The sequence below is a fragment of the Oryctolagus cuniculus genome, chromosome 2 (assembly GCF_964237555.1).
Source record: "Oryctolagus cuniculus chromosome 2, mOryCun1.1, whole genome shotgun sequence".
Classification (NCBI taxonomy): Eukaryota; Metazoa; Chordata; class Mammalia; order Lagomorpha; family Leporidae; genus Oryctolagus; species Oryctolagus cuniculus.
In genome coordinates, this window is record NC_091433.1 from 131825876 (window position 1) to 131853612 (window position 27737).

General features: G+C 44.7%; 2 protein-coding genes across 2 annotated transcripts in view; both read left to right on the forward strand.

Annotated features, from left to right (window-relative positions):
- FIGLA (folliculogenesis specific bHLH transcription factor) lies at positions 1-26576 on the forward strand. Its single transcript, XM_008254268.4, has 5 exons — positions 1-1331; positions 16721-16873; positions 18318-18542; positions 25767-25801; positions 26512-26576. The coding sequence occupies exons 1-5, from the start codon at positions 1140-1142 to the stop codon at positions 26522-26524; spliced, it is 618 nt and encodes a 205-aa protein (XP_008252490.2). The 5' UTR covers positions 1-1139; the 3' UTR covers positions 26525-26576.
- ADD2 (adducin 2) overlaps positions 1200-27737 on the forward strand; it is a 145203-nt gene continuing 118665 nt past the window's right edge. The window contains exon 1 of the mRNA XM_051837640.2: positions 1200-1331. The gene's annotated coding sequence lies outside the window, so the exon portion shown is untranslated. The remainder of the gene's footprint in view (positions 1332-27737) is intronic.

Here is a 27737-nt window from a genome sequence, read left to right on the forward strand (position 1 = left end):
GAGAACCAGAAATAGACCAAACTGATGGTGGCAGCAGAGACAAAGACAGAAAGTGACTCAATTGCCCAGGACATTTTACCATCTGCAGTACCCATGAAGCCACATCTGGACAAGAGCTTACAGCAGACAGACCCAGGCTGAGGGACAGCCTGCAGAAGGAAAAGCCTCTGTACTCTTTCCAGCTGCCAAGGTCCTGAAGACAGGGACTGCTCCAGCATGACGGAGAATAAATGGACTAGATCCCAGCCCGATAGGGAGAGGGCATTGTTGGGACAGTGGGCAGGATCTGAGTACCACCTTCCTGTGTGGTCACTTGGCAGGGGTGGCCTTGTTTAGGGGAACTGCCCACGTGGTGCTGGGGCTGGTGAGACATCACCTCTGCAACTTCAACACTTGAGGGGAAAAAAAAAACAGCTTGAGTAATTTGGCAACAGAATAATGACAACAGGAATATTCATAGAAAACATTCACAAGGAGGGAACCGCCAAGCAGCCCTTTGCTATTCTTCTTGCAACTTTTCTGTCGCTTCTATTTGTTTTAAAATGAAATTCTAATAAGTTCTGTGTGTTGCCAGCACATTTTTCTGTTTAAATATATATTTACATACAACAGGTAGGTAGTTAAAAATGTTCACGGAGCATGCAATTGAAAAATGTCCATTTTGATGCAAAAAAATCTTTGAAATTCATCATTTTTTCACAATACCCATTTCCGTTAACTTTTTGAAGGCCTCTCCTAGACTTGAACTTTTTTTTTTAACCAAAAAGTTACCTTGCAATTCTGCTTTCCATGAACCATTTGAACACCTATCATACACGTGTATTTGTAGACGCTTGGGTTCCAACTTAGACTGCTTAAGTCAGAATTTGGGGGATTGGTATCCTGATGTGGGGATTAAACCAAACAAACCCTCCCCGGGGGGATTCCGGTTGCAGTTTAAAGTGAGACCCAGCGCGGTAAATGACCATGGGCGGGGCGGGACCAGTCCGCGGACAGCGGCTCTGAGAGCGCGCCAGGTGCGCCGGCCCCGCCTACCCGAGGGCCCCGCCCCGCCTCGGGCGCCCCGCCCCTTCCCGAGCGCCCCGCCCTCCCCGGGGCGCCGGTGAAAGGCCGGGGCGTGCCGGCCTTCGCTCACCACCATGGACGCCGTGCTGCCCGCGCCTCAGGCTGAGGTGCTGGAGGATGTGCTGCGTGAGCAGTTCGGACCGCTACCGCGGCTGGCCGCCATCTGCCGGCTCAAGCGGCGGCCCTCGGGCGGCTACTCGTCCACGGAGGACCTGCAGCTGGTGCTGGAGCGGCGGCGCGTGGCCAACGCCAAGGAGCGCGAGCGGGTGAGCGGCCCCAGCCAGCCTGGCCTTCGCACCCGGCGCGCGCCCACCCGCGGGCCCCTGGCCACCTCGCCCTCCCGAGGCCCCGCCCCGCCCCTGCCCGGCGCGTCCTGCGTTGGCGGCCTTGGGACCGCCGCCTCAGCGCTTCACCTCCTGGGCTCGTGAGAGACCCGGGCGTTGGAGGGGGCTCGAGGGGACCCATGGAGGCCCCCGACAGCCTCACAAACGTCTCGGTGGGCAAGTGCCCTGCACAGCTTGGCACGAGCGCGCTGAGCTTAACTCGCACCACTTAAGGGCGCCCCCGGCTCCTTTCCCCTGCCCACTGCATCTTGGCCTGGAGGTGGGGAGAGGGTGGGGGTCTGGCGGGATTACCTTTTTTTTTTTTTTAAGTGACGAAACACCACGCCCCAGGATACAACCCACACTCCTAACCAACTACTCGCGACTGTCGGCCGCCAGGCACGGGACGCTTAACTCCCGGGTTGCAGCGGCACCTGCTGACGGTTTTTGCTATCTGTATGCTTGGCCCCCGACGCCAAGGATCCGCTCTGCTCTCTGCTTTCGCCCATTCGGGGTTTGGTTGAAGCAAAGGCAATTCGCAGCGGGCAGGTGGAGGCTGGGGTTTGGAGGAGTCAGTTCTGCTCGGAGGCTGTTCTGGACACCCCAGCCAGGCCCTTTAGACATTAGCCTCAGTGGTTCCCCCAGGAACTTTGGGAAAGGGCATGAGCAGAATACCGAAAGGACGCTTGCAAGATTGCGAGGGGGAGAGGTTTGCTTTTGACAGGCACCAGGCACTTTGAGAGTAACCGTTGTTTTTTTTTTTTTTTTTTTTTTTTTTTTTTTTTTTTTTTTTTTTTTTTCCTGCTTCGGCGGTCCTTAAAGGAGATTTTGACCCCATGATTTAAGTGGCCCATCCCACCAGGAAGCTATTGCCTTCTTCTTCAGAGTTGGTCCAGGTTTTAGCCACTAAAAAACTAACGACTTTTGCTGTTCTTTGTACTGATAAAACTGACACACCTGACTTGCCTTAAAAGAATGGAGACAATTCGGATAACTACATGCAACATCTTTTTAAAATTGACTTACTTTTTTTTTGAGAGCGAGCGAGCGCGGGAGCGTGAGTGAGCTAGCTTTCATCCACTGGTTAATTCCCAAATGCCCCCAACAGTCAAGGCGGGGCCAGGTTGCAGCCAGGAGCCCAGAACCCCATTCAGGTGGGTGGCAGGGATGCCATTATCTGCTGCCTCCCGGGATGTTCCTGAGCAGGAATGGATTTGAAACAGAGGCCTGGGCTGGAACTCTGATACAGGACGTAGGTGTTCTAAGCAGTGACTTACTCTGCTATGCCAAACACCTGCCCCTACCTCAAATATCTATGTATCCTTCCAGTCTCTTTCTGTGTGTCATGTATGTAATCTTACAAAAATTGTGAGCTTCCAGTATATATCCTTGTAATTTTTGTCATCGAACATTATAAAAAACATTTCCTCACTTTCTTAAATCTTTCAAGCTCTGTGACTGCGTGGCCTGTCATATGAACGAGCCTTCTCTCCTTCCATCTCCCACTGTCAGTAATGATGTTTACAGCTTTTTTCTGGTCCCCAAAGCTATGTGCCTGTTTGATCATTGCCTTGGAATAAAATGCTGCAAGTGGAGTTCCTGGGATACAGGACATGCACAATCTCAGGACTTTTGATACAATTTGCCTAATTGCTTTCTATAAAGGGTTACTAAGTTTTTTTAGTAAAGGGTGCAATATTTTGTTTTTCATGCTATTCCTGTTGCTGGGTATGAATAACAAAGCAGAAATGTTACTTTTTACATGAAAACTGGTGTGTAATTTTTAAAATTGACATAGTTGTACTTTGGTTACAGTATTATAAATTAATACAGTTACACATGTGTTTCCGTATTCTCAAATGTATTTCTGTGTGGTTGGAACCTTTAACCTCTTCTAGTTATTTTGGAATATATAATTAATAGTAGTAGACTATAGATATCCTATGCATGGAGCATCAGAACCACTTCCCCTCCCCAAATGAATTTGGTATCCATTATCTGCCCTCCCTCCATCTGTCCTTCTACCCCCAGCTCCAGTGGTGTCTGTTCTACTTCAATGTAATTGGCGTTTTTAGTGATTATAAATGAGCAAGAATATACAGGGGTTTTTTATTCTGTGCCTGACGTGTTACACAACACAGCGTCCTCCAGTTCCATGTTGCTGCGGGTGGTGGGATTCCACCCTTTTTAGGACTGAACAATACTCCACTGTGTGTGTATGCCACGTTTGCCTTATCCAGGCATCCATCAGTGAACATCTTGGTAGCTTCTGTGTCTTGGTTACTGTGAATACTGCTGCAGTGAGCATGGGCTTGCAGATATCTCTGACACAACGATTTCATTTTCTTTGAATATGTCTCCAGCTGTGCGATTGCTGGATCATATGGTAGTTCTGTTTTCAACTTTGAGGAAGCTCCTTTGTGTTTTCCATGGTGGCTGTACTAATTTTATTCTAAACATCAGCATCTGAGTTTCCCCTTTCCACACCCTTACCAGCGATTTTTTGTCTTTTTGATGATAACCATTTTAATGAGGGTGAGATGATATCTTGTGAATTTGATTTGCATTTCCTTTGATTAGTGATGTTGAGCATTTTTTCTATACTTGGCTGCTTGTATATCCTATGTGCATTCAGATTATCTGCTCATTTTTCAACTGAATTACTTAGTTTTCATTTTGCTGTTTTTTTGAAATTTTTATATTTTCTGGGTATTAATCCCTTGTCCAGGGAATAACTTGTGAATCTTTTCTCTCATTCTGTAGGTTGTCTCTTAACTGTTGAGTGTTTTCTTTGCCATGAAGAAGCTGCTTGGCTTGATATCCCACTTGTTTTGCTTTTGTTGCCTGTGCTTCTGGGGTATTACTCAAAATATCCTTGTCTATACTAAAATATTTTTTTAAGATTTATTTTGAGGGAGAGAGAGGTCTCCCATCTGCTGGTCCGCAACAGCCAGAGCTGAGCCAGGAGCAAGAAGCTTCCTCTAGGTCTCCCATATTAGGTGCAGGGGCCTAAGCACATGGGCCATCTTCTACTGATTTCTCAGGCCATAGCCGAGAGCTGTATTGGAAGAGGAGCAGCGAGGACACTAATCGGCACCCATATGGGATGCCGATGCCTCAGGTGGAGGCTTAACCTACTATGCCACAGTGCTGGGCCCTATACTAAATTCTTGAAATATTTTCCCTGTTTTCTTCTGACAGTTTCATAGTTTCAAGTCTTAGATCTTTTATCCTTTTGTTTAAAATTTCATTAAAATATAGTATGCATATCAAGAAATGCATTTAAGTATACAGATCAGTGATTTTGTCATCTGACTGTTAGAGTCTGAAAAAGCCCACCGCCTGAGGAATGACTCCAAGAGACTTTTCTCTCATGCAACCAGCAAAGGGTTAAAGATTTATTGATTATCCAGCATGCTGGGGCTGTCTGATCATACATGAGCAAAGCAGCCCCGAATAACCAAAGGTTAGGGTTTATAAAGGAAAAAACCGCAAAACCGGGAAGGGGAGAATACATGGTTGCTATACACAGTTGCTAAAATCAAAAGAGTACATAAAATCAAAAGTATATGGTTACTGGGGTCAACATAACCTAAAACCTAAGTGAAATTATTCATCATAATCTTGACAATACCAGTTACAATATTACAATTAGCAATTAGGACTTGACATTAATGTAAGACACAGACAAATCACATCTTTATTAGTCCAGGTAACCCAGGTGCAACCTTTTTACTTTTAAGCTTGAGCAATCATGCTAGGGGGTTTTTGTGCTCTGCCAAGGGTGATGTAGTGCACTGCTATTGTCCGACTATTTGAGATCATAGTTTCAGACCAGAGTCTCAGAATGGAATCTCAAGTGCTCCAAAATGGAGTCCCTACTGTCAAGGTGCTACTTCACTCTGTCTTATTTTTACAGCTGTACCAGGAAGGTTTAAACCTGTAAGCTTAAGCTTAACTTTTTACACCCGCACATATACTATTTTAACTCTTCATGACCATACTCATAACCAACACCCAAATTAAGAACAAAGCATTACTAGAACCTCAAGGATTTTCACCATTCCCCCATCACATTTCCTTTTTTTAAGCATGTGAAACAGTACGTTGTCACTTGCATGGTACAGTTAACACAGCAACATTTATTTTTTATGGTATGTCTTTCCATTTATTTTTCCCAAAGAAACCTTTTGTTTAAGGAGTACAAATTTCATAAATACAACTTTAGGAATAAAGTGATTCTTCCTACCCCCATTCCCACCCCACCTCCTCCTCCCTCTCTCATTCTTAGTCCCATTCTCCATTAAGATTCATTTTCAGTTAAATTTATACACAGAAGACCAACTCTATACTAAGTAAAGATTTCAGCAATTTGTGTACATGCGCACACACACACACAAACTGAGAATAAGTTTTACAGTTAATTCTCATACAACTCATTGAGGACAGAAGTCCTGCATGGGAAGTAAGTGCACAGTGATTCCTATTGTTAATTTAATAATAAACACTTGTGTATGAATTGGTGATCACTCAAGGCTCTTGACGTGAGCTGTCAAGGTCATGGAAGCCTTTTGAATCCACAGTCTGTTAATATTTAGACAAGACCATAAGCAAAATAGAAATTCTCTCCTCCCTTCAGAGAAAAGTACATTTTTCTTTGGCCACTTCTTTCCACTGAGGTACCAGCCACAGAGATCCTTCATGTAAGACTTTTTTTTTTTTTTTTGCCACAGTGTCATAGCTTTCCATGCCTGAAATGCTCTCATGGGCTTTTCAGCCAGACTAGGATGCCTTAAGGGCTGTTTCTGAGGTCAGAGTGCTATTTGAAGTGATTGTAATTCTATGAGTCTGCTGTGTGGACTGCTTCCCATGTTAGAACATTCTCTCCTTTTTAATTATATCTATTATACTAGACACTTGATTTTATTTATATGATCCCTTTAACATTTAATCCTATCTATATGATCACTTTAACACTTAAGATAGCATTTTTACCACCCAGCTTAATGGGATTTGGGGTCCCATAGCAAGCTTTTAAACTGTACCCTTGGAAGTAAGTCCATAGGAATATATGCAGAACTATACAGCTTTATAGTTACAAACTTTTTCCTCCCTTTCTCCCACTCATTTTTTAAAAAGATTTATTTATTTGGAAGAGTTACACAGAGAAGGAGAGGCAGAGCGACAAAAAGGTCCTCCATCCACTGGTTCACTCCCCAATTAGCTGCAATGGCTGGAGCTGTGTCAATTTGAAGCCAGGAAACAGGAGCTTCTTCTAGGTCTCCCACATGGGTACAAGGGTCCAAGGATTTGGGTCATCTTCTACTGCTTTCCCAGGCCATAGCAGAATGCTAAATCAGAAGTGGAGCAGCCGGGACTTGAAACAGCACCCATATGAGATGCCAGCACTGTAGGTGATGGCTTTACTGCGATGCCACCGTGCAGCCCCCTCCACTTGTGTTTTTTACTGAGATCTATTTGCAATTGAATTTTTACACCTATGATTAATTCTCTGTTAAGTAAAGAGTTCAACAAATAGTATGAAGAAGAGAAAAAAAAATTGTTCCTCGATAGTCAAGACATGGGCTGTTCAAGTCATTGCTTCTCAAATTGTCAGTTTCACTTCTACAGATTTCCTTTTAGGTTCTCTGTTATCACAGATCAGGGAGAACATATGGTATTTGTCCCTTTGGGACTGGCTTATTTCACTAAGTGTGTATTTTCCAGATTCATCCATGTTGAGCAGCATTTATTAACTATATACCAAATGACTGGACATTCTCACAATTTTTATCTTCTCTATTAACTACTACAAAGAAGAGAAAACATGTGGTTTTTCTTTTTGAGTCTGGCTTATTTCATTTAGCAAAATGACCTCCAGTTGCAATCATTTTGTTTCAAATGTCAGAATTTCTTTGAGTAATATTCCATTACGTATATAATGCCATTTTTGTTGGACATCTAGGTTGATTCTATATCTTAGAACTTGTGAATTGAGCCACTATACACATGGGAGTGTAGGTAACTCTTTCCTATGTTGCTTTCATTTCCTTTGCATATATTCCCAGGAGTGGGAGAGCTGGGTCATATGGTAGATCTACTTTCAGATTTCTGAGAAATCTCCATCCTGTCTTCCACAATGGCTGTACTAGTTTACATTCCCACCAACAATGTATTAGAGTTCCTTTTTCTCTACATTCTCACCAGCACTTGTTATTTTTTTAATTTTTGGATGAGAGCCATTCTAACTGGGGAGAAGTGATACCTCATTATGGTTTGCATTTTCATTTCCCTGCTGACTAGTGATCCTGAGCAGTTTTTCATGTGTCTGTTGGTCATTTGTATTTCCTCCTTTGAAAAATGACTATTTGTATCCTTTGTCCATTTGTTTTCTTTTTTGTGGTAACTTTTTTAAAAATTTGTTAATTTGAAAGGCAGAGTTACAGGGGGAGAGAGCGATTGACCTTCCATCTGCTGATTTATTCCTGAAATTTCTGCAACTATCAGGACTGGGCCAGGCTGAAACCAGGAGCCTAGAACTTCATTAGGGTGTCTCACATGGGTGACAGGGGCCCGAGTACCTGGGCCAACTTCTGCCTTCCCAGGTGCATGAGCAAAGACCTGGATTGGAAGTGGAGCATCCAGGACTCAAATCAGTGCTCATATGGGATGTTGGCATCACAGATGGTGGCTTAATCTGCTCTGCCACAATGCTGGTCCCCTTGCCCATTTCTTAAACTGAATTATTTATTAAGTTTCTTGAGCTTGTTATATATTCTGGATATTGATCTTTTATCAGATGCCTAGTTTGCAAATATTTTCTCCCATTCTATTGATTGCCTCTTCACTTTGATGGTTGGTTTTGCTGTACAGAAGCTTCTTAGCTCGATGCAATCTCATTTGTCTATTCTTTTATTGCCTTTGCTTCTGGGGTCTTATCCCAGAAGTCCTTGTTTAGGCCAATGTCTTGCAGAGTTTCTCCTATGTTTCCCTCTAGTAATTTGATTTTAGATCCTTGATGCATTGTGAATTGGTTTTTGTATAGTATATAAGATAGGGGTCTTGTTTCAAACTCCTGCATGTGAAAATTCAATTTTCCCAACACCATTTGTTGAAGAGACTTTCTTTTCTCCAGGGAGTGACTTTGGGTCATTTGCCAAACATTAGCTGGTTTTAGATGCGTGGATTAATTTCTGGGATTTCTACTCTGATCCATTGGTCTACATCTCTCTTTTTGTGCCAGTACCAAGTTGTTTTGATTATAATAGCTTTGTAGTATTATGATATTTCCAGCTTTGTTTTCATTCTTTGATTGCTTTGGCTATTTGGAATCTTTTGTGTTTCCATAGGAAGTTTAGGGTTTTTTCTAGATCTGAGAAAAATGCCCTTGGTATTTTCTTTGGGATCACATTAAATCTATAAATGCTTTTTGTAGTATGGACATTTTAACGGTATTAATTCCTGCAATCCATGAACATGGCAGATTTTTCCATGTTTTTTGTGTCTTCTATTTCTTTTATTAATGTTTTGTAATTTTCACTAGAGATTTTTCACAACCTTGGTTAAATTTATCCCAAGGTTTTAAAAAATATTTTGTAGCTATTGTGAATGAAACTGATCCAACAAATTCTTCGTCAGCCAGAGCATTGTTGGTGTATAAGGATGCTATTAACGTGTATAAGGATGCGGCATTGTGGTACAGTGGGTTTAGCTACTACCTCTGATGCCAGATGACTACTGGTTCAAGTCTCAGCTGCTCCACTTGTAATCCAGCACACAGGAAATTGCGTTTCTGCAGTCACACTGCATGGATGCACAGGGTCCCAGCTACAACCCATGTCCCTCTCGGCTCCGTGGCCTATGTTGAGAACTCTCACGGTCACAGGATGCAGGGGCCCACTCTCCATCATGCGAGCTACCCCATCCCTGGCATGAGCTGCCCACCATTCCCTGAGTCAGGGCAGAGACTGACAGCTCCATCTCAGGAAATTGAGACTGGTGCTCTGGTGAGAGAAGGGACAGAAGCAATATGGTTTCCCTTCAAAGTATAGTTTCTCAGACCCCAGTCCGTTTTCCAGGCCAAACTCAAAGCCGGTGAGAACTGTGGCATTCCCTCTTAGTCTTAGGCTGTGGCAGCCTCCTCTCACCTTACCTGGGAAGATGGTGCCTCCCAGCTGGGCGCCAGCAGTATATATGTAGAGTCGCTGGTGGACACGCCTGGCTGCTGTGTCTGTCCTCTCTCCTCACTGCTCCATGGGATCTCTGATCTGTTTACCACTGAGAATTTCTCTCAGTCTGCTGGGAATGTGTTCCTTTTTTTTTTTTTTTCTTCCTGGTACTTGTGTGTGACTGAGGTCAGTGCGACTTCTCCATCCGAATCCATTTTGAGTTGATTTTGTATATGATGTCACTCTTCATAGGTACACCCAATTTCTGCAATACTATTTTTTTCAAAGTTGATTGATTTGAAAAGCAGAATGATAAAGAGGGAGAGAAAGACTTGCAGAGGGAGAGGGAGATGGAGAGAGATCTTCCATCTACTGATTCACTCCCCAAATAGCCACAACAGCCAGAGCTGAGCCAGACTGAAGCCAGGAGCCAGGAGCTTCATCGTGGTCTTCCCTGTGGGTGGCAGGGATTCAAGTACTTGAGCCGTCACCTGCTGCTTCCCAGATGCATTAGCAGGGACCTGGCTTTGAAGCCGAGTAGGCGAGGGTCTTTATAGCCACTCTTGAAATAGGATGTGCGCATCCCGCGCAGGGGCCTAACCTGCTGCACCACAAGTGAGCACCATTCCACCCCATACCATTTGTTGAAGAGACTGTTTTTTCTCTAATGTATGCTTTTGACAATTTGGTCAGAAGTCAGTTGGTTGTGAATACATGGGTTAAGTTTAATTTCTGGATTCTTGTATTCTGTTCCATTGGTTTATATGTCTGTTTTTGTGGAGGTGCTGTAATTTTTTAAGATTTATTTATTTGAAAGTCAGTTACAGAGAGAGAGAGAGAGAAGAGAGGTCTTCCATCTGCTTGTTCACTCCTCAAATGGCTGCAACAGCTGAAGTTGGGCCAGGCCAAAGTCAGGAGCCAGGAGTTTCATCCGTTTCTCCTGTGTGGGTGTAGGGGCCCAAGCATTTGAGCCATCTTCCACTGCTTCCCCAGGTCATCAGCAGAGAGTTAGATCCGAAGTGGAGCAGCCGGGGCTCAAACTGCCCATATATATGGGATGCTGGCGCTGCAGGTGGAGGCTTTACCTACTATGCCACAGCTCTAGCCCCAGCTTTGTAATATATTTTGAAGTCAGGTATTGTGATCCTCCAGTTTCATTCCTTTCTCTCAGAAAACTTTGACTATTCTGTATCTTTTGTGGTTCCAGATGAATTCTGTGATTGTTTGGTTCTGTGAAGAATATCATTGATATTTTCATGGCTTTTTGATTAAATCTGTAGATCACTTTTGGTAGTATGTACATTTAACACTATTCCAATCTGTGAGCATGGAGTATCTTTTGTTTTTGTGGCCTCTATAATTAGTGTTTTATAATTTTCACTGTAGAGATCTTTTACCTCCTTGATAAATTTATTCCTATTTTTTCTGGATATTTCTGATGGGATTGCTTTATTTTTTTTCAGTTGATTTGTTATTGGTATATAAAATTATTATTTTTTAAAAACTTTATTTGAAAGAGTTACAGTGAGAGGGAGAGACAGAAAGAAAAAAATTTTTACATTTCTTTTTTTTTTGATTTCTTCATTGACCCACTGGTAATCCAAGAACGCATTGTGTCCATGTATTTATACAATTTCTAAAGTTTCTCTTGTTGATTTCTAGTTTTATTTCATTGTGGTAACAGAAGATACATGATGTGATTTTTATTTTTTTTTTATTTGGGATTTATTTTGAGGCCTAGCATCTGGTCATTCCTAGAGAATCCTCCATATGCTGATGAGGTTTCCATTTGCATGGAGTATCTTTTGCTAACCTTTTACTTTTAATCTATGTCTTTTCTAGTGTAGCAGAGAGCTGGATCAGAAGTGGAGCAGCCAGGACTAGCACTGGCACCCATATGGGATGCTGGCACTGTAGGCAGTGGCTTTACCTGTTCTGCCATAGCACCAGCCCCACCCTTTACTTTTAGTCTGTCTTTACTGGTGTAGTGAGTTCAGACAGTAGGATCATCTCCTAGTTTTTAATCCATTCAGCTGCTCTGTATCTTGACTGGGAGATTTAATTCATTTACATTCAAGGTATTATTGATAAGAATTGATTGATGCCATTTTGTTTTGTTTTCTGATTGTTTTGCATATTCTTTGTCCTTTCCATTTCTCTTATTGGTGTATGTGTTGGGAGGGTTGGTTGTTTTGTATACTGAGATTTGGTTCTTTTTTTATTTGTGTATTTGTCAGTGAGTTTTATTTTTGCATGTGTTCTAATGCTGATTTTTTTTTTAATTTATTTTATTTGAAAGACAGAATTAGTGAGAGGCAGAGACAGAGAGAGGTCTTCCATCTACTGGTTCACTCCCCAGATGACCACAATGACCGGAGCTGCGCTGATCAGAAGCCAGGAGCCAGGAGCTTCTTCTGGGTCTCCCACACAGGTGCAAGGGCCCAAGGACTTGGGCCATATTCTACTGCTTTCCCAGACCACAGCAGAGAGCTATATCAGAAGAGGAGCAGCCAGGACTAGAACTGGCGCCCATATGTGATGTGGGCACTTCAGGCCAGGGCTTTAACCTGATGCGCCACAGCACTGGCCCAATTTTTTGTTTGCCTTTGAAATAAATTTTTTAAAAAAGGGAGGGATATAGAGAGTGTACATGAGAGAGCGCTTCCATAAGCTGGTTCAATTCACAAATGACTCCAACCTCTGAGGCTGAGCCAGGCTGAAGCCAGGAGCCTGAAACTCCGTCTGGTCTTCCATGTGGTTAGAATTCCTTGGGCCATCTTTTGCTGCCTTCTCAGGCACATTACCAGGGAACTGGATTGGAAGTGGAATAGCTGGGACTCAGATAAGCACTCCAAGAGACAAAGATTTGTTTACTGAAAGGCAGAGTGACCAGGAGAGACAGAGAGTGAAAGATCTTTGAAAATTTTATAATTTAAAGTAATTATTTGTTTTCATCTACCCGAAAGGCAGAACAACATGGAGAGAGGGAGGGAGAAAGGGAAGAGGCAATCAAGAGATTTTCTATCCATGGTTCACTCCCAAATACCCTCAATGGCCAGGGCTGGGCCAGGCCAGAACCAGGAGCCTGGAATGCTATCTGGGTCTCCCACATGGCTGGCGGGGGCCCAACCATTGAAGACTTTGAGACAACATCAGAAGCCTCCCAGGGTGCGTTAGTAGGGAGCTGGATTGGAAGCAGAGCAGTCAGGACTTGAACCAAGCACTACAACATGGGATCCAGGTCCCAAGGGGTGGCCTAAGCGCCTGCACCACAGCAGCAGCCCCTGACAGGGTTAGTTTAAAAGACTTGTTCCCAGGTTCAGAAATTGTTTCTTCTCCTCGATCTAGACTGTTGTTGAGGCTCCCAGCTGACTTTTTTATTTGATTTTCTGAGTTCAATTCCAAGATTTTTCTTTGGCTCTTTTTCATGATCTCGATCTCTTGAGTTATTTTCCTAATTTCAGTAAATTGTTTGCCTGTATTCTTTTGTGTTTCACTGAGTTTCCTGAAAATCATTCTTCTAAATTCCTTTTCAGGCAACCCATCAATTTCCTCCTCTTTGGAGTTTGCTGCTAGAGAATTGTTATGTTTCTTTGAAGGTGTCATGGTTCCTTGCCTTTTAGGCTTCTGTACCCCCTTGTTGGTGTCTGTGTGTCTAGTGTAAGAGGGTCTCTCCTGTCTATGGCCATACCACCCTGATCTCATCTGATCTCGGAAGAGTATCTCTCCTAATTGTATGGAGTGGCAGTCATAGAGAAAGACTTCTCCCTGTAGGTGAGTGGTAATGTGTCCATTGGATAGAGTGCTTGGGCTTTGATTCTGAGGGAGCATGGGTGTGGCTGCTGAATGATTCTTCAGCTGTAATCAACAGCGGCAGTGTCTCAGTGGTCTTTAGACTGTAGGTGTTTATGTAGGTGACAGCACAACTTTGCTGCTGATGTGGGCTTCCAGAGGTGGATGACCTCAGGACCTGGGGGCCCAGCATAGATCATGGCCAGGCCTTTAGTAGTGGCAAGGGCAGTGCCAAGGGGTATGGACCACAGGGGATGTGTCCTTCGGCCCTGTAGAGGTGGACACAGCCAGCAGTGGGGAAAGCTCTGGCAATGGGAGTGGTGGGACTGGGGGTATGCAGCATGGTGAATGTAGCCTCAGCCCTTCAAAGGCAAGCTCTGCCATCATAGGTAACCAGGGTCAAGGAACATGGGAGACGTGCCCCCAGGCTCTGTAGGAGTGAGCACCAGCAATGACAGTGGTGTCGTCGTGTCATTGTGTGATGTGTCCCTAGGCCCCATTTGAATGAGTGTCACAGCTACAGGATTAGTACCAGGGTGTGGACCTTCCCAGACTTGGGGGGCAGGGACAACAAGTACCACTAGCAGTGTTTGCCTGAAAGGGGAAGTGGCCTCTTCGGGACTCACAGTGATGGTGATAGCAGTGGCACTGTAGGGCTTGGACTTCAGAAGGTGCATCCTCAGGCTCTGCAGTGGCAAGTGTTGGTGGTGGCAGCAGGAGATGGGACTATTAGGAGACAACAGTGGGAGGAGACAGGCTCCATATCCCAGAGGGTATGCACCCTGGTTCCTCAGGTCTTGAGGGTGACACACCTGCAGTGCAGGATGCTGCATGACCTTGGGTGATAGGGTCCCCTGGCTGGGCTTATCCTGAGTTCTTACTCATGTGAAAGAATTCAAGGTGGAGGCACAAATGTGTACAGGGAAGTAAGATTTATGTAAAGCAAAGCAGAAGTGCATATTCAAGAACTAAGTGCAGGCAAGCTCAAGGGAAGGAATGAACAAAAAGTCACTACGTAAAAATATCAACTGAACAAGGTTCTGGTCACTTTTCTTATTTTTGCCCTCATAATAATTTTTAACTTTTAGTTAATGAATATAAATTTCTGAAGTACAGCTTATGGATTACAATGCTTCCCCCCCCCCCCATAACTTCCCTCCCACCCACAACCCTTCCCTCTCCCGCTCCCTCTCCCTTTTCTGGCCATTCTTATATACTACCCAGAGGCATAGGGAATGGTGTCTGGGTTGGGACTTCAATTAATATTCAAAAGGGGGCAGGGTTTGGGGCAGGACTTGGTACCACCCATTTCTGTGCCCCTTTTTGGAACCATCCAAAGTGTCTTTAAGGCAGGTGCATGATGGGTGTGGGAGTACCGACCATGGTAATTTTACCATAATGTCATTATAATGTCGTCATGGGGACACATTCTGCAGCCATGTTGGATATTTCCAAGCTGGCGCTAGTTCTAAGTTTGCAACATTGTGGAACTTGCAGCTTCCATGGCATGGAAAAGGTGGGGTGGGGCAACCTGATGGTGTGGATCAGGCTGTCCTGTGGGGGCTTCTGTGTGGCTGGCTCCAGCTGTCCCATGGTGGGTTGGGCCGCTGGAGTTGTGACGCTGCAGTCAGCTGGCGCTATCAAATAGCAGCCCCTGTGGTCAGCTCCTTTCATCCAGCTGACACCTCCTACCTGTCTGTCCCAGTGGGGACTCTCCCATCTACCCTCTCCCCAAGATGCTGGGTCCCAGCGGCGGGGTGGGGCTGGCGTTTGCTACTCTCTGCTGCCTAACAGGGTTCCCATTTCTCCCTTGTTCAATTCCTCGGCTCTCCCTCAGCCAATCACCTGGACATGCACTGGTCCATTTGTTGTCCTGGCTCTTCTCTGTGAGGACGATGAGCACTGGGCACCTCTGTTCAGCCATCTGAGAATCCCTAGTTTGTGTTGGTTTGTAGTTCTTTGTTGAGGAACACGAAACCTTTGCACATGTTCACTGGTCAATGTATCCTCCCATGAATTGGCTATGTCCCTTTTCTATTTGCTCCCGAGTGGGAGGAGCTGTCTTGACATAATTGGGTTTGTTGGCTTTATGGTGCAGTGGGTGCCAGTTCTTCCAGGGACTGTGTCCTCTGGGGCATGAACATGAGAGTTCATGGCCTTTAAAACTGTCGCTCCCCGTCTTCGTGGAGGAACGACACAGGACCCTGCGTTGTTCTTTCGTCTGCTTGGCCCTCCCCGGGTTTGCTGCTGGTTCTTCCCGGGTTGGCTACCGACCCTTCCACCTCTGTGGAAGGGCGGTTCCCCCTGCCACTTTCCCCACTTCCGCGGGGAGCGGCACACCGCCGGCCGGCTCTCTCGGGGGCTGCACAGGTGTTCCTTCAGATAGATGTTCCCTCAGATGTTCCTGGTGCATGTTGTCTCTCTCCTCCTTTATAGTCCTCTTCCATCAATCCCAACTCTGCTACCCACACGCCAAGTACGCTGCTCTCCTCCAATCAGGAGCAGGTCCTGCTGTTTATTGGTTGAACTGGAGGCAGCTGTGTAGAAGCTGTTTCCTCCTTTCTCAGCTCCATATTGTGGGAGAGCAGATGCATAGAATAAGTCTTAATTCCAGTAACTTAGTCTAGTCCGAGTTGCTCCCAGTTGCTCCCCACAAAAACCAAAGTGTGAGACCCTGAAGAGCGGAGGAAATTAAAAGTGAGGAGTCTCTGAAGCCACATCCACCTGCAGAGTCTCAGACGGGGCATCTGTCTCTCGCTCACGCGGTGGGAAGGAGCTTGAAGGGGCAGTGGAACAGCGCTCCAGTAGACAAGGCTTTGGGATGTTGGCTGCAGCAGCAGTACTGCCACTTAGGACTTTCTGGGTGGTGGTCCATGTGTGTATTGTGTCGCTTAAACCCCCAACAGGTACTGACCGAGTTGGTGTTTTCCACTTTGAGGCTGGACAAGCTGAGGCTTAGGGATGTAAACTAAGCCACACACTTTAGTAAAGTCAGTAGTAAGTGGGGGAGCTGGGTTTTAAATCCTGGCACAGTTGACTTGGCTTTGAGCCAGTACTGCTGTCGCCGTGTTGTCATGCAGTGAGAATGCTTTCCTGAGGCTGAGGAGTGGGGTCAGTGTGCACACAGCCACACCTGCCTGCCCGTCCACCTGCAGGGCTGAGTTTATGCCACTCCATCTCCCTCATTGTCTGGGCACTGCCAGGGGAGTGGTGACTTTTGACTGTGCCTGCTTTCCCACCACAGTCCCTCCCCGCCTCCTCCGCCCCCAACAGGAGGGCTGTGGAGATGACCCCTCACAAACCCCACAGTGGTTTGGGGGATGTCTGTACAAATAGCCTCTCTGTGAATCACTATGCCTTTTTGTTTTCTAGATAAAAAACCTCAACCGTGGTTTTGCCAAACTGAAGGCACTTGTGCCATTTCTCCCCCAGAGCAGGAAGCCTAGCAAAGTTGATATTCTGAAAGGTGCGACTGAATACATACAGATTCTCAGTGATGTTTTGGAAGGAGCCAACGACTTGGAGGTAAAGGTTTTGAGAATTTAGAATGATAATAGCCTCTCTGTTGAGCCCTCCTTGTGTCGCAGGCGCTGCACTAAGCAGTTTACATACACTTTCCAGTTAGCAGATAGAGCAGTCCTCTGAGCTACTTATGATCTCTTTTACAAGGAAGGAAACAAGGCCACACAGCCAAGGACTGGGATTTGAACCCAGATCTGCGTGAGCTTTGAAATCCCTGGACATCTGTCCACCTGCCTCGTAGGGAATTCCTGTAGGGACCCTAGGTCCTAACTGCTGGGATATGAGAAGAGGCCTCTGTATACTTGCTTCTTGGAGGCGGTTTCCCTTCAGCAGAGCACACATCAGAGAAGACTCGGAAAGCGGTTTTGCCATCACTCAGTGGGTGACATAAAATGGACTTGCTTGGTAAACTGTGGAGCCCTCTAGTGTCAGCACCATTAGCAGGGTGAGTGGCTCACAGGTGTCCGTCAGGCAGTGGCAGGCATGGGCTGCTTTTATGGACCTGTTCCATGGAGAGGCCAAGAGTAAAGGCCTGAAAAATAAATTGGGAGAGATAGGAAAAGAGGAAAGGCCTTAGCAATGAGCCATAAGTGATGCCAATGGCAGGAGGAACCATTAGGGAGGAGAAGGTGAAGGAACAAAGTTGAGGTGGAGAGAATCTTGAAAAACTGAGGGGGGAACAGAGAAGCCATGGACAAGGAAGGCAGTTGGGTACATCATTGGAGGGGGTAAAGAGGTCACCTGATGGAAGGTCGAGGCTGCACTTCTGGTCAATCCCTGCAGTCCAGACAGAGGGGCAAATTTCAAGACCACTCTACGTGGAGATCTGAGAGTAGAAAGCAGAATCAAGAGAATGGAAGCAGAATCGAGAGAGCTGTTAGATGACGTGATGGTCTTTTCCAAGTAGCACTGTGATTGAGTTTAGGGACAGAACAGGAGGAGAGATACTAGACAGAAGAGAGACATTTGAAAACTTAGGGCAGAAATAGCCAGCTGTACAGTCGTACTTTGGGTTTTTTCCTCTTGTTCTTGCCCACTTAGTCCTGCTTAGATGCCTGATGGGAAGATACATTTTGCAATGGGTTATCCTATTGGCCAAGTTGGATGGTCATAGTGTTTGCACATGTGCGGGTGGCTCCCTTAGTTTTTCCTTGCATGTTAATTGTATAACAGAAGTACTTTGTTGTATACTGCATTCATTATAAAATATAGGCTGTTTCATGCCATTGTATTTCTAGCACAGTTCCCCATCATACAACCGTTTTTAAGGTCAGAGAAGAGCAAACATACCATTAGTGCCCTGAGCAACATTTTTCCCTCCATGATAACTTCAGCATTGCCCTTATCACCTACATGAAAACTCATCAGTTAAAACTTTGAAATATATTGATTTCAGTCTTCAAAACTTGTCATATTATACCACTTGACAACTGAATATGGTTTCCAGAAGCAAGACTCAGATGAGCAGAACTATAGCAAAAATACTTCAGAACCACCCATATCCTTGGCTAGAGAGCTATCGAGAAATGTTACTCAGCATTCCAGCTGTGCCATCGTCAGCTTGAAGAGTGAGGAGGAAGGGCCCTGGGCAGAACACAGTGGTGAGCCAGTGTACGCCTGTCGCCACAGCATGACGTCCACAGCTGGAGCTACCTGCCCGGCCAGAAGTCTGGTAAAGTATTCCTTCGGAAATAGCTCACTGTGTGCTCTGAGGGGTGTGGCATTTTCCGTGCTATACGTGATTAAAGCAAAACTGATGGGTAAAAGCACCAGAATGGAGAGACGGAGCTCGGTAGTTTGGAAGATTGTTAACATACTTACATTGATTGACAGGCAGCTAGCTGCTCAGGGCTGGGGGCATTCCTCCAGAGAAACCCAATGCAGACCTAAGCTTATTTTTGTAATTTCTCCATTTAACACATTAAAAGGTTGCTAGACAGTGCAGTCTGCAGAAAAAGAAGTAGCTTGCCATACCATAGATTCATGGTGCTAGTGTTTTGTTTGTTATTTTGTTTTGGTGTGGAGACATTTTCTGTGCAATGGCCAAGAGTTTATCGTGACAGTTCTTATTACTTTGTCAAACTTAAAGAGGCAGCTGAAGTAGCAGCCTGCTCCAAGTCTAGAGGTGGATGCTTTGCCCTTGCTCTGGATCTGAGGAGCCCCTTGATCTGTCCCACCCCGTAACATGATTGTTCTTCAAATAAGTCTTGTGGGAAACACAACCAAGTATACTGTGATAAGCTAGTTTCTTGGCATGATAAAGAGACGTGGGGTAGGGGGTTGTGGATTCACAAATGATGGTTGATTTAGAATAGCAATTGAGTGTAGCAGAGAATAGCAAAAAGTGTACCACTTGCCAGCTGTGTGACCGTGAGTGAGTGCCTCAGTTTCCCCATCAGTAGAATGGACATGAGAATTTTAGCTTGTACATAAGATAGCTAGGAGATTCAAATAGCATCGCATCAGCAAAGTGCGTAACGCAGTAACTGGCGTGTCAGTGTTCACTTGGACACATTTTTATTGAGTTTGCTTGGCTCACCATGAGCAAGTCAGTATTGACTGGTGAGCGGTAGGAAGCCACAGACATCCCAGCTCTGTTGTGATAAGTGGTTTGGGTGTTCTCTCTAGACTATCACTGATACTATGTTCAGATTTGAGGTCTTACAGGCTTTCTGCTGGCTGACCAGTCTTGGCTTCTGTTTCTGACTTGGTGACTGTTCTCTAAGGATTCCATCTGTGTGTGTGTGTGTGCAGTCTAGGTTTTCATATTCTGGCCACCTGAGATACGAACCTTTCCCTACTGGCCAACCCTTTAGAAAGCAGAATTCCTGTTGCTCCAACATGAGCTGACATGGGGTGACTGTGAGTTTGGAAGGCAGGACAACAGAGACAGGGAAGGACACACACACACACAGTCCATCTGTTGGTTTACTCCCCAAACGGCCGCAACAGTTCTGGCTGGGCCAGGCTAAAGCCAGGAGCCAGGAACTCTGTCCTGTTCTACCACATGGTGACAGAGGTCCAAGTACCTGGGCCATCATCGTCTGCTTTCCCAGGCACATTAGAGACCTGAATCAGAAATAGAGCAGCTAGGACTCCAGCTGGATCTCTGATATGGGTTGCTGGCCTCCCATGCTGTGGCTTGACCTGTGGTACCACATTGCTGGCCCCTATCATGTCATTTTCTTTTATTTCTCATTGCCTTCCTTCCTCCCCTTCTTTCAAGGCAGAGTTAGAGAGATATCTTCCATCCATTGGTTCATTCCCCAAATGGCCACAACAGCCAGGGTTGGGCCAAGCTGAAGCCAGGAGCCAGGAGCTCCATTCTGGTCTCCCACATAGATGGCAGGGGCCAAGTACTTGGGCCATGCTCCACTGCTTTCCCAGAGCATTAGCAGGGATCTAGATCAGAAAGTGGAGCAGCTGGGACTTGAACTGATGCTTATATGGGATGGCTGCATCATAGGTGGCGGCTTTACCCACTTTGCTGTAACACTGGCCCCCATCATGTCTTTTTTCATGGTGCTTTAATGTAGGTGTACCTTCCTGCCAGTCCTGGTGGGCTTGGGACTGGACAGGTGTGTGTGCAGTAGCAGAGCAGGCTGGTGCTTACCCTCACCAGTGGCAGGTGTGTCCTGGAAGTCTTTGTTTTCCAAGGATGCTCTTCAGGGCGACAGACCACTTAACAGCACATCCATTAGAAGAGGGGGCTGATATTTCCTAGAAAAGAATAGCCATGTTGTGACTATAATTATTTTCAAAAAGAAATGGAACAAAACACTAGTTTTTTTTTTTTTTAACTAAGTTTGTTGTCCTTTGGAAGGAGAGTATGCTGATTTTAGAATGAACACAGAATGAATCAGCCATTTGAGATTTTTGCGTACATGTAACTCCTGTCAAGTGTGGCTGCTTTGCAGACACATGTACCTGTTTTGCAGACACATCCTGGGATTTCACCAGTGTTGACCAAGGTTCCTTAGCCTTTCACATTCAAATCCAGATCACTCATTTAAAAATAGTAAGGTTACTCTGCAACAGTGATCAGCTTGTAGAAAGGTTACAAGTGTAGCACCAAGAACTTCTGACCCATCTGAGAGTAAGTTTCCAGTCTGATGCCCCATCAGACTTCAGTGTGTTTTCTTACCAATGGGGGCGCTCTCCTGTGTGATCACAGTGCAGCTACAAAATCGGGAAGCTGATGTCGCATTGCTGCCATGCCATCCTTGGGTCCCATTCAGGTTTCAATGGTGTCTCAGTAATGTCCTGCCCAGCAAAAGGCCCCAACTGAGAATCACGAACTGCACTTGGTTTCCTTCAGTCTGGAACAGCTCCTGGGCCTTTCTGTGGCTTTGAAACCTGGGCACTTTTGAAGATGACAGGCCAGTTGTTTCCCAGAATGGTTCTCTCTCTGCATTTGCACGCTTCCTCCTGATTAGATTCAAATGTGCGTCTTTGACAGGAGTCACAGAAGTGAGCCATTTTCTACTCACTGCAGCCTCTTGAAGATGGGGCACATTTTGGTCTATTTCTAATGATACTCAGCTTTGATCACTTGCAAGCTTTCCCACTTTAGTCTTTTTCTTTTGTAATTAGTATGTGTTTTGTGAGGAGGTACTTTGAAGCTATCTAAATATCTTGTTACTCATCAAACATTCTATTTTTGTTAAACTTCTCACTTTGAAGTAATTACAGATTCACAGAAGTCGCAAAGATAGTACAGAGAAGTCCCTGGTACCCTTCACTCGGATACCCCCAATAGCTGCGTCTTATGTGACCTGCAGTACCCACACGTGTGGCTACCACGTGTATATTGTTCTGTGTCATTTGGTCACATGGGTGGAACCAGCACTGCAGACAAAGGGCTCCGTCACCGCAAAGGTCTCTGTGCTTCTGTCAGACTCACACCCTCCATCTGCCCCGCTCCTTCACTCTTCCTGATCCCTGACAACCGCTTGTCCTTTCTCTGTCTCTGCAGTTTACTTTGGGAATGTTACAACAATGGAATGTTAGCATATATAACTTCAGAGATTGGATTTTTTCCCCCAGTAATGCAAGTTTATATTAATCCTTTGTACTTGCTTTGTACTTGCTTTGTTTGCTGAGCAGTAGTCTATGGCATGTACCACAATTTTTATTTCTGTATTTAGTTTTTTGCATGGGTATAAATGTATGATTTTCTGTTTAATTTAGTAGTATTTATATATCTTCACAATATCATATTTCATTATTGATCTTATTACTCAAGTCATCCTCATTGTGGCCAGTGAAAGCCCCTTCAAGCATGCTACCTTTCTGTTTGGCATGTCTGATCATTCTTTGATCACTGGCCCTCCAGCACAAGTTGCTTCAAGTTTATCTTGCGTTTTCCACCCTGAGTCCTGGAATTGACCATTGATCCCAGGATACTCCTGTGTCTAACCCCTCTCTCACCTCTGCTGCCACCTCCTCCCTGCATGGCTATTCTCACCTGCCATGGGCTTTTTTTGACACACTCTGTATTCCCTGAAAACCCTCATGGCTCCAGTTCCACTCGGGCCACCCTCACTCCCGACATGGATGTCTCCTCTTGGGTGGATGTCGACTTGTCTTGGATCTTGATACCTCATTTCAGTCACCGTGTCTCCTCCTATCTTGCTGTCACTCAACTAATGGCTTTAGGACTGAATTGTTTAGGAAGGAAACGTGGAAATCATTTTTGTTTGGAGTGCTTGCTGTGCAGCCATCTTTTTGGCTAGTTTTTCCTGTTAGAGTTAACTCTGGATCTTTGTTTGCATTTGAGTTGAGCAGTTGTCCATTATCACTTTTACTGATTTTATTAAAAGTTTGCATTTATAGTTGGGTGAGGATGGTCCAAGAGAAAGGGGCCAAGGAAGTGATGCCCTGGCTGGCCTTTATTTGACAAGGGATTCTCAAGAGGGTTCAGACAAGCTTACCCAAAAGGTGACTACATAGGGTTTCAGGGTGCTGGCCAGATACCCTGCCTGCAGGCCCAGTGATGGGGGACAGGGCTCATGGGACTGAAATGCTCATGTTCAGAAGTACCTGGGAGCTGGGAGACATGGCCTCTCCAGCTTCAGTTTACAGGTGTGCTACCCTTCTCCCTGCTTCGGAGAGGGTCAGGAGTAGGATCCTGGTGCTGGCAGAGATGGGCATTTTTGGGGATTTGAAGATGAAGTCAGAACAGCTTGTGCAAGATCAACAACATTCCTGGGAGGCAAAATCCCGAATGAAGTACATAAGAATCCGCTGATGGCAGGGATGGAGATTAACCTCGGGGGCCAGGGCAGCTTCACTTGGGGATTGAATTGGCAACTGTGAGTGCAGACAGAGGACTGCGAGCCATGTGAAGCCACAGCGTCTGGTCTGGTGGGGACAAAGATTAACAAGAACGCTTATTGAAAATTGGAGCTTTGGAGCGAGACTTTCTTGTGTTTGGGATGCATATATTCCATATTGAGCATGTTCTAGTCTCGGCTCTTTTGATCCAGTTACCTGCTAATGCACAGACTGCCAGACTACAGGTGATGGCTCAAGTGCTTTGGTCCCTTCCACCTACGTGAGAGACCTAGATTGGTTCTGGGCTCCTGGCCCAGGTCCAAACGTTACAGGAATTTGAGAAGTGAACAAGTGGCTAGAAGAACTGCCTCTCTGCCTTTCAAACAAAATGAAAATAAATATTTGTAAATAAGTAAATTTAGAGTTCCAAAGGGTAGGTTTGTTGTATTGGAGTTGGGCATTGCTGGATGGCAATGCAGTCACTGCCCCACTATGTTTCTTCTTTGGATTTGTCACCTGTGGCTGTGGTTTGGGTCTTACATCATGCATGACTCTAGTTTTTTTTTTTTTTTTTAAAGATTTATTTATTTGAAAGGCAGATTTAGAGAGAGAGAATGAATGTAACTTTCCTTTCTGCCCCGAATTCCACCCATTCCTGAGACCTTGGTAAGGCTCTCAGGGCCTGGATGGTGGTAAGACTGATCGTCTGGCCACACTGAGGTGGGCCTTCTTGAGTGAATACTGTATCGGTTCACGTGCAGGCTCCTGCTGGGGTTCTTTGCCTCCTGAGTGACTCCTGCCCCCAGCCCAGGTATGAGGAATGTACTGTGCAGGCTAGAAAGACACCAGCTCGTTTCTAGCCGCCTCAGTCTTGGGTGGTGGCGAGCTGACGTCTCCTGTGAACGCCCGTGGCCCCGTTGTGCTTTTGCATCTCTAAGTAGATCTGCTGTGTCTTTTCTGTTCTGAACCCAGGCCTCTGTGGCTTCCTCACCCCTAGTCGGGCAGTGACACTCAGGTGCCTGGTGATGTCCCTCAGCTGAGTGTAGTCACTGGAGTCTCAGAGGTTGTCTTATAAGAAGTGGATGCAAGTTCTTGCTTTCCTTTGTTGGATTCTGTTATCTTCAGTAACTTTCCCCTGTCCCTGGGTTGAGGCCCTGGGTGGTAGGTAGAGCGTGGAGTCCTTCCTGCCATTTCAGGTCTTCAGGTTGGGTAGCAGGAAGACTTCCTCATGTCCTGCCTTGCCTCCTTCCTCTAGAACTACCTGATGGGTGCTCATCTAAGCTCTGGTCCACCAGAATAGTACATTTTTATTCCCCCTTTCAACAAAGTCCGCTTCTTCCAAATGAAAGCCTTACTTTTCAGGCTACTGTAAGTTTGGGGACTGAACTCTAAAGCTGAGTGAGCAAGGACTTCTATCTACTGCATCTTCTCTACCAAGCCTTAGTTCAGTGAGTACAGGAAAAGTGGACTGGATAACACTGGATAGCAAATTATCCAGCTGGGCAACCAAGTGAGGGAATGCACCTGCCTCCCTAAATAAGTGAAGCAAAGATGGGGTTTCCATTCCTCACATCACCCCCTTCATGCGCCTTAACCTCTTTGGGGTTAATGAAGCCAATAGCAATTTTTTTTTTTTAATGAACTGTGACATTAAAGGCAATATGGATAAGCTTCAGCAAGTGTTCTTACTTTGATGCTTAAATATTCCTGGAAATTTCCAGCCAATTCTTAAAAACAGACAGTGATGTAAAATGTACTTTATTATAAGCTGATAAGATTCAGTTATCCTTTAACCCTTCAGGTAAACACAGCAATATGTGAATTTGTCCCTGAAGTTTGAAACATTCTTTAAATATAAAAAAAGTTAGTTAAAAAACTTAAAGCTAAATATGAACCAAAAACCTTAATCTTGTGTGTAGTAGAAAGACTTGATCAAGAGTAGATAAAAATAGTTATTCATACTTATTTTGCACTCAATTACATGGTACCAGGCACTTTATACATATTAACCTATTTAATTTATACCCATTTTACATGTGAGAAAACTTAGGAGCTGCAAAAACTTGCCCAACATCGAGGATGTCTGCAAAGTGTCAGAGTTGGGATGTGGGTAACTGTGAAATCCCTTTTAATTCTGTCGCTCTAGCAAAACCCAACCTGGAAATGTAAAGGGGAATGGATAGAAAATAGGCAAATTTTTTAGAGTAAATGAAGGCAACTGATTGCAGTGCTTTATCACCCACCGTGATACACTTAATGGGTTCCAATACCTTAAATGGGTTCCAATATCTAAACCTGATTCAAGTGATTATTTCTTAGTCATGGGTTTTTCTTCAAGTTGAGCTTTCAGAAAATTAAAGTCACAGAATTATGTAACCATCCTAGCAGAACTGCTAAGAGATATACCAAAATGTGTCCAAATTTTTCCCTCTGCAACTAAAATCATCAGAGGGTACATGTTATTAATGCACTATTTTGGATTTTTCTGTCATTGACATGTTTAAATGATCCATTCAGTAAGACAGTTTCCTAATTGTTGGGTATATTCTGTTCTCATAAAGATGACAAAAAAACCTTCATTTGTTTAGCACTTTCTGTATTTTGTATTATTTTTTTTCAGGCTAGATTCCCAGAAGTAGAACTCCTGAGTCACAGGTAGGTATATTCTATGACTTGATGCATAGTGCCAATTCATAACACCACCAGCAATGTAAGAGTACTGCTGGCATCACTTTTTTTTTTTTTTTTTTAAGATTTTTTTTTTTTTATTGGACAGAGAGAGGGACACATACACACAGAACCTCCCATTACTGGGTCATTCCTTAAATGGCCAGAGCTGGGCCAACTTGAAGCTTAGAGCCTGTACCTCATTCAGGGTCTCCCCTATGAGCGGCATTGGGCCTAAGTCCTTGGATCATCTTTTGTTGATTTCTTAGGCGCTTCAGCAGGGACTTTAACCAGCACTTCTATGGGATGCCAGCATCACAAACAATGGCTTAACCTATTGTACTACATCACATTCTTGTCAACAATGAGATCTATTAAAACAATAGAATTTTAATGGCTAAAACATGTTATCTTTAAACATCTTTGATTATGAGTGAAATTAAGGTTTTTTTTTAACATGTGAGGACTTCAAAATGTTTATGGAAATTAGAATGAAAAGATAATTTTATTTGGTATAATTTTGAAATCCACGCATATGAGGGCCTTCAAAAAGTTTGTGGAAAATATGCATTATGAAAAAACAGCATGGATTTCAAAATTTTTTCCATTAAACATAAAATTTTATTCATGAACTTTTTGAAGCACCTGTTGGTCCTCCTCCTTTAGCCATTTGTAATGGACTTTCTTCTCTGTTTCAGACTCCAAGTGTGAGAAGTGGAAAGCCCAGGGTTACCTTCTAGAGACAATAAATGCAGAATTGAAAGCTTTGGAGTCCGTTTTTTTTTTGTTGTTTTTAATTTTGCAATAATTAACGTCTAATAACTACCCTTAACTTGCCTATCACAGATTATTTTTTAAGATTTATTTATTTGAAAGTTACAGTTAGAGAAGGAGAGGCAGAGAGAGAGGGAGGTCTTCCATCCGCTGGTTTACTCCCCAGTTGGCCTCAACAGCTGGAGCTGTGCCCATCCAAAGCTGGGAGCCAGGAGCTTCCCCTGGGTCTCCCACGGTGCAGGGCTCAAAGACTTAGGCAATCCTCCACTGCTTTCCCAGGCCATAGCAGAGAGATGAGTTGGAAGTGGAGTAGCCAGGACTGAAACCGGCACCCATATGGGATGCTGACACTGTAGATGGTGGCTTCACCTGCTACACCACAGTACCAGCCCCTGTCACAGATGTTTTTAACTCAACTTTTTCCTTATGTTCATGCTTTGAAGAAATAGGTGTCAGGGCCTTCAGTCTTGCTCCCAGCCCCTCCTGAGGCTGCTGTCCTCATCCTCTCAGGACCTTGCACCTAGTATCTCCATCCCCCTGTTTCTCATCACTTTGGGGAGAAGGTGATTGTTACCCTTCCCAGGGAAATGAATGCGTATCAGGAGTGCAGACTTAAACTAGAGGAATGTGGAGTCATAAGCAAAGGCCAAGGCAGGTTTATAAATACTCTGTCAAGGCCAAGTGCACCTTTGTGACATTAGACACCCAAGCACCTTGAACATAAAGAGGTAGAGCTTAACATCTGCTGGGGTCCGTTCTCCACAGTTTACATTGGCTAACTTTTACTGGCTGCTGTACTGTAGACTGGGTGAATTAGCAACACATTTATTACTATCAGTTCTTTTTTTTTATCTTTTATTTAATGAATATAAATTTCCAAAGTACGACTTACGGATTACAATGGCTTCCCCCCCATACCGTCCCTCCCACCCACAACCCTCCCCTTTCCCACTCCCTCTCCCCTTCCATTCACATCAAGATTCATTTTCGATTATCTTAATATACAGAAGATCAGCTTAGTATACATTAAGTAAGGATTTCAACAGTTTGCTCCCACACAGAAACATAAAGTGAAAAATAATAGATGATTTTTTTTTAAATGATGATGAAATCAGATCAGACCTTACTATCAGTTCTAAAAGCTGGGAAG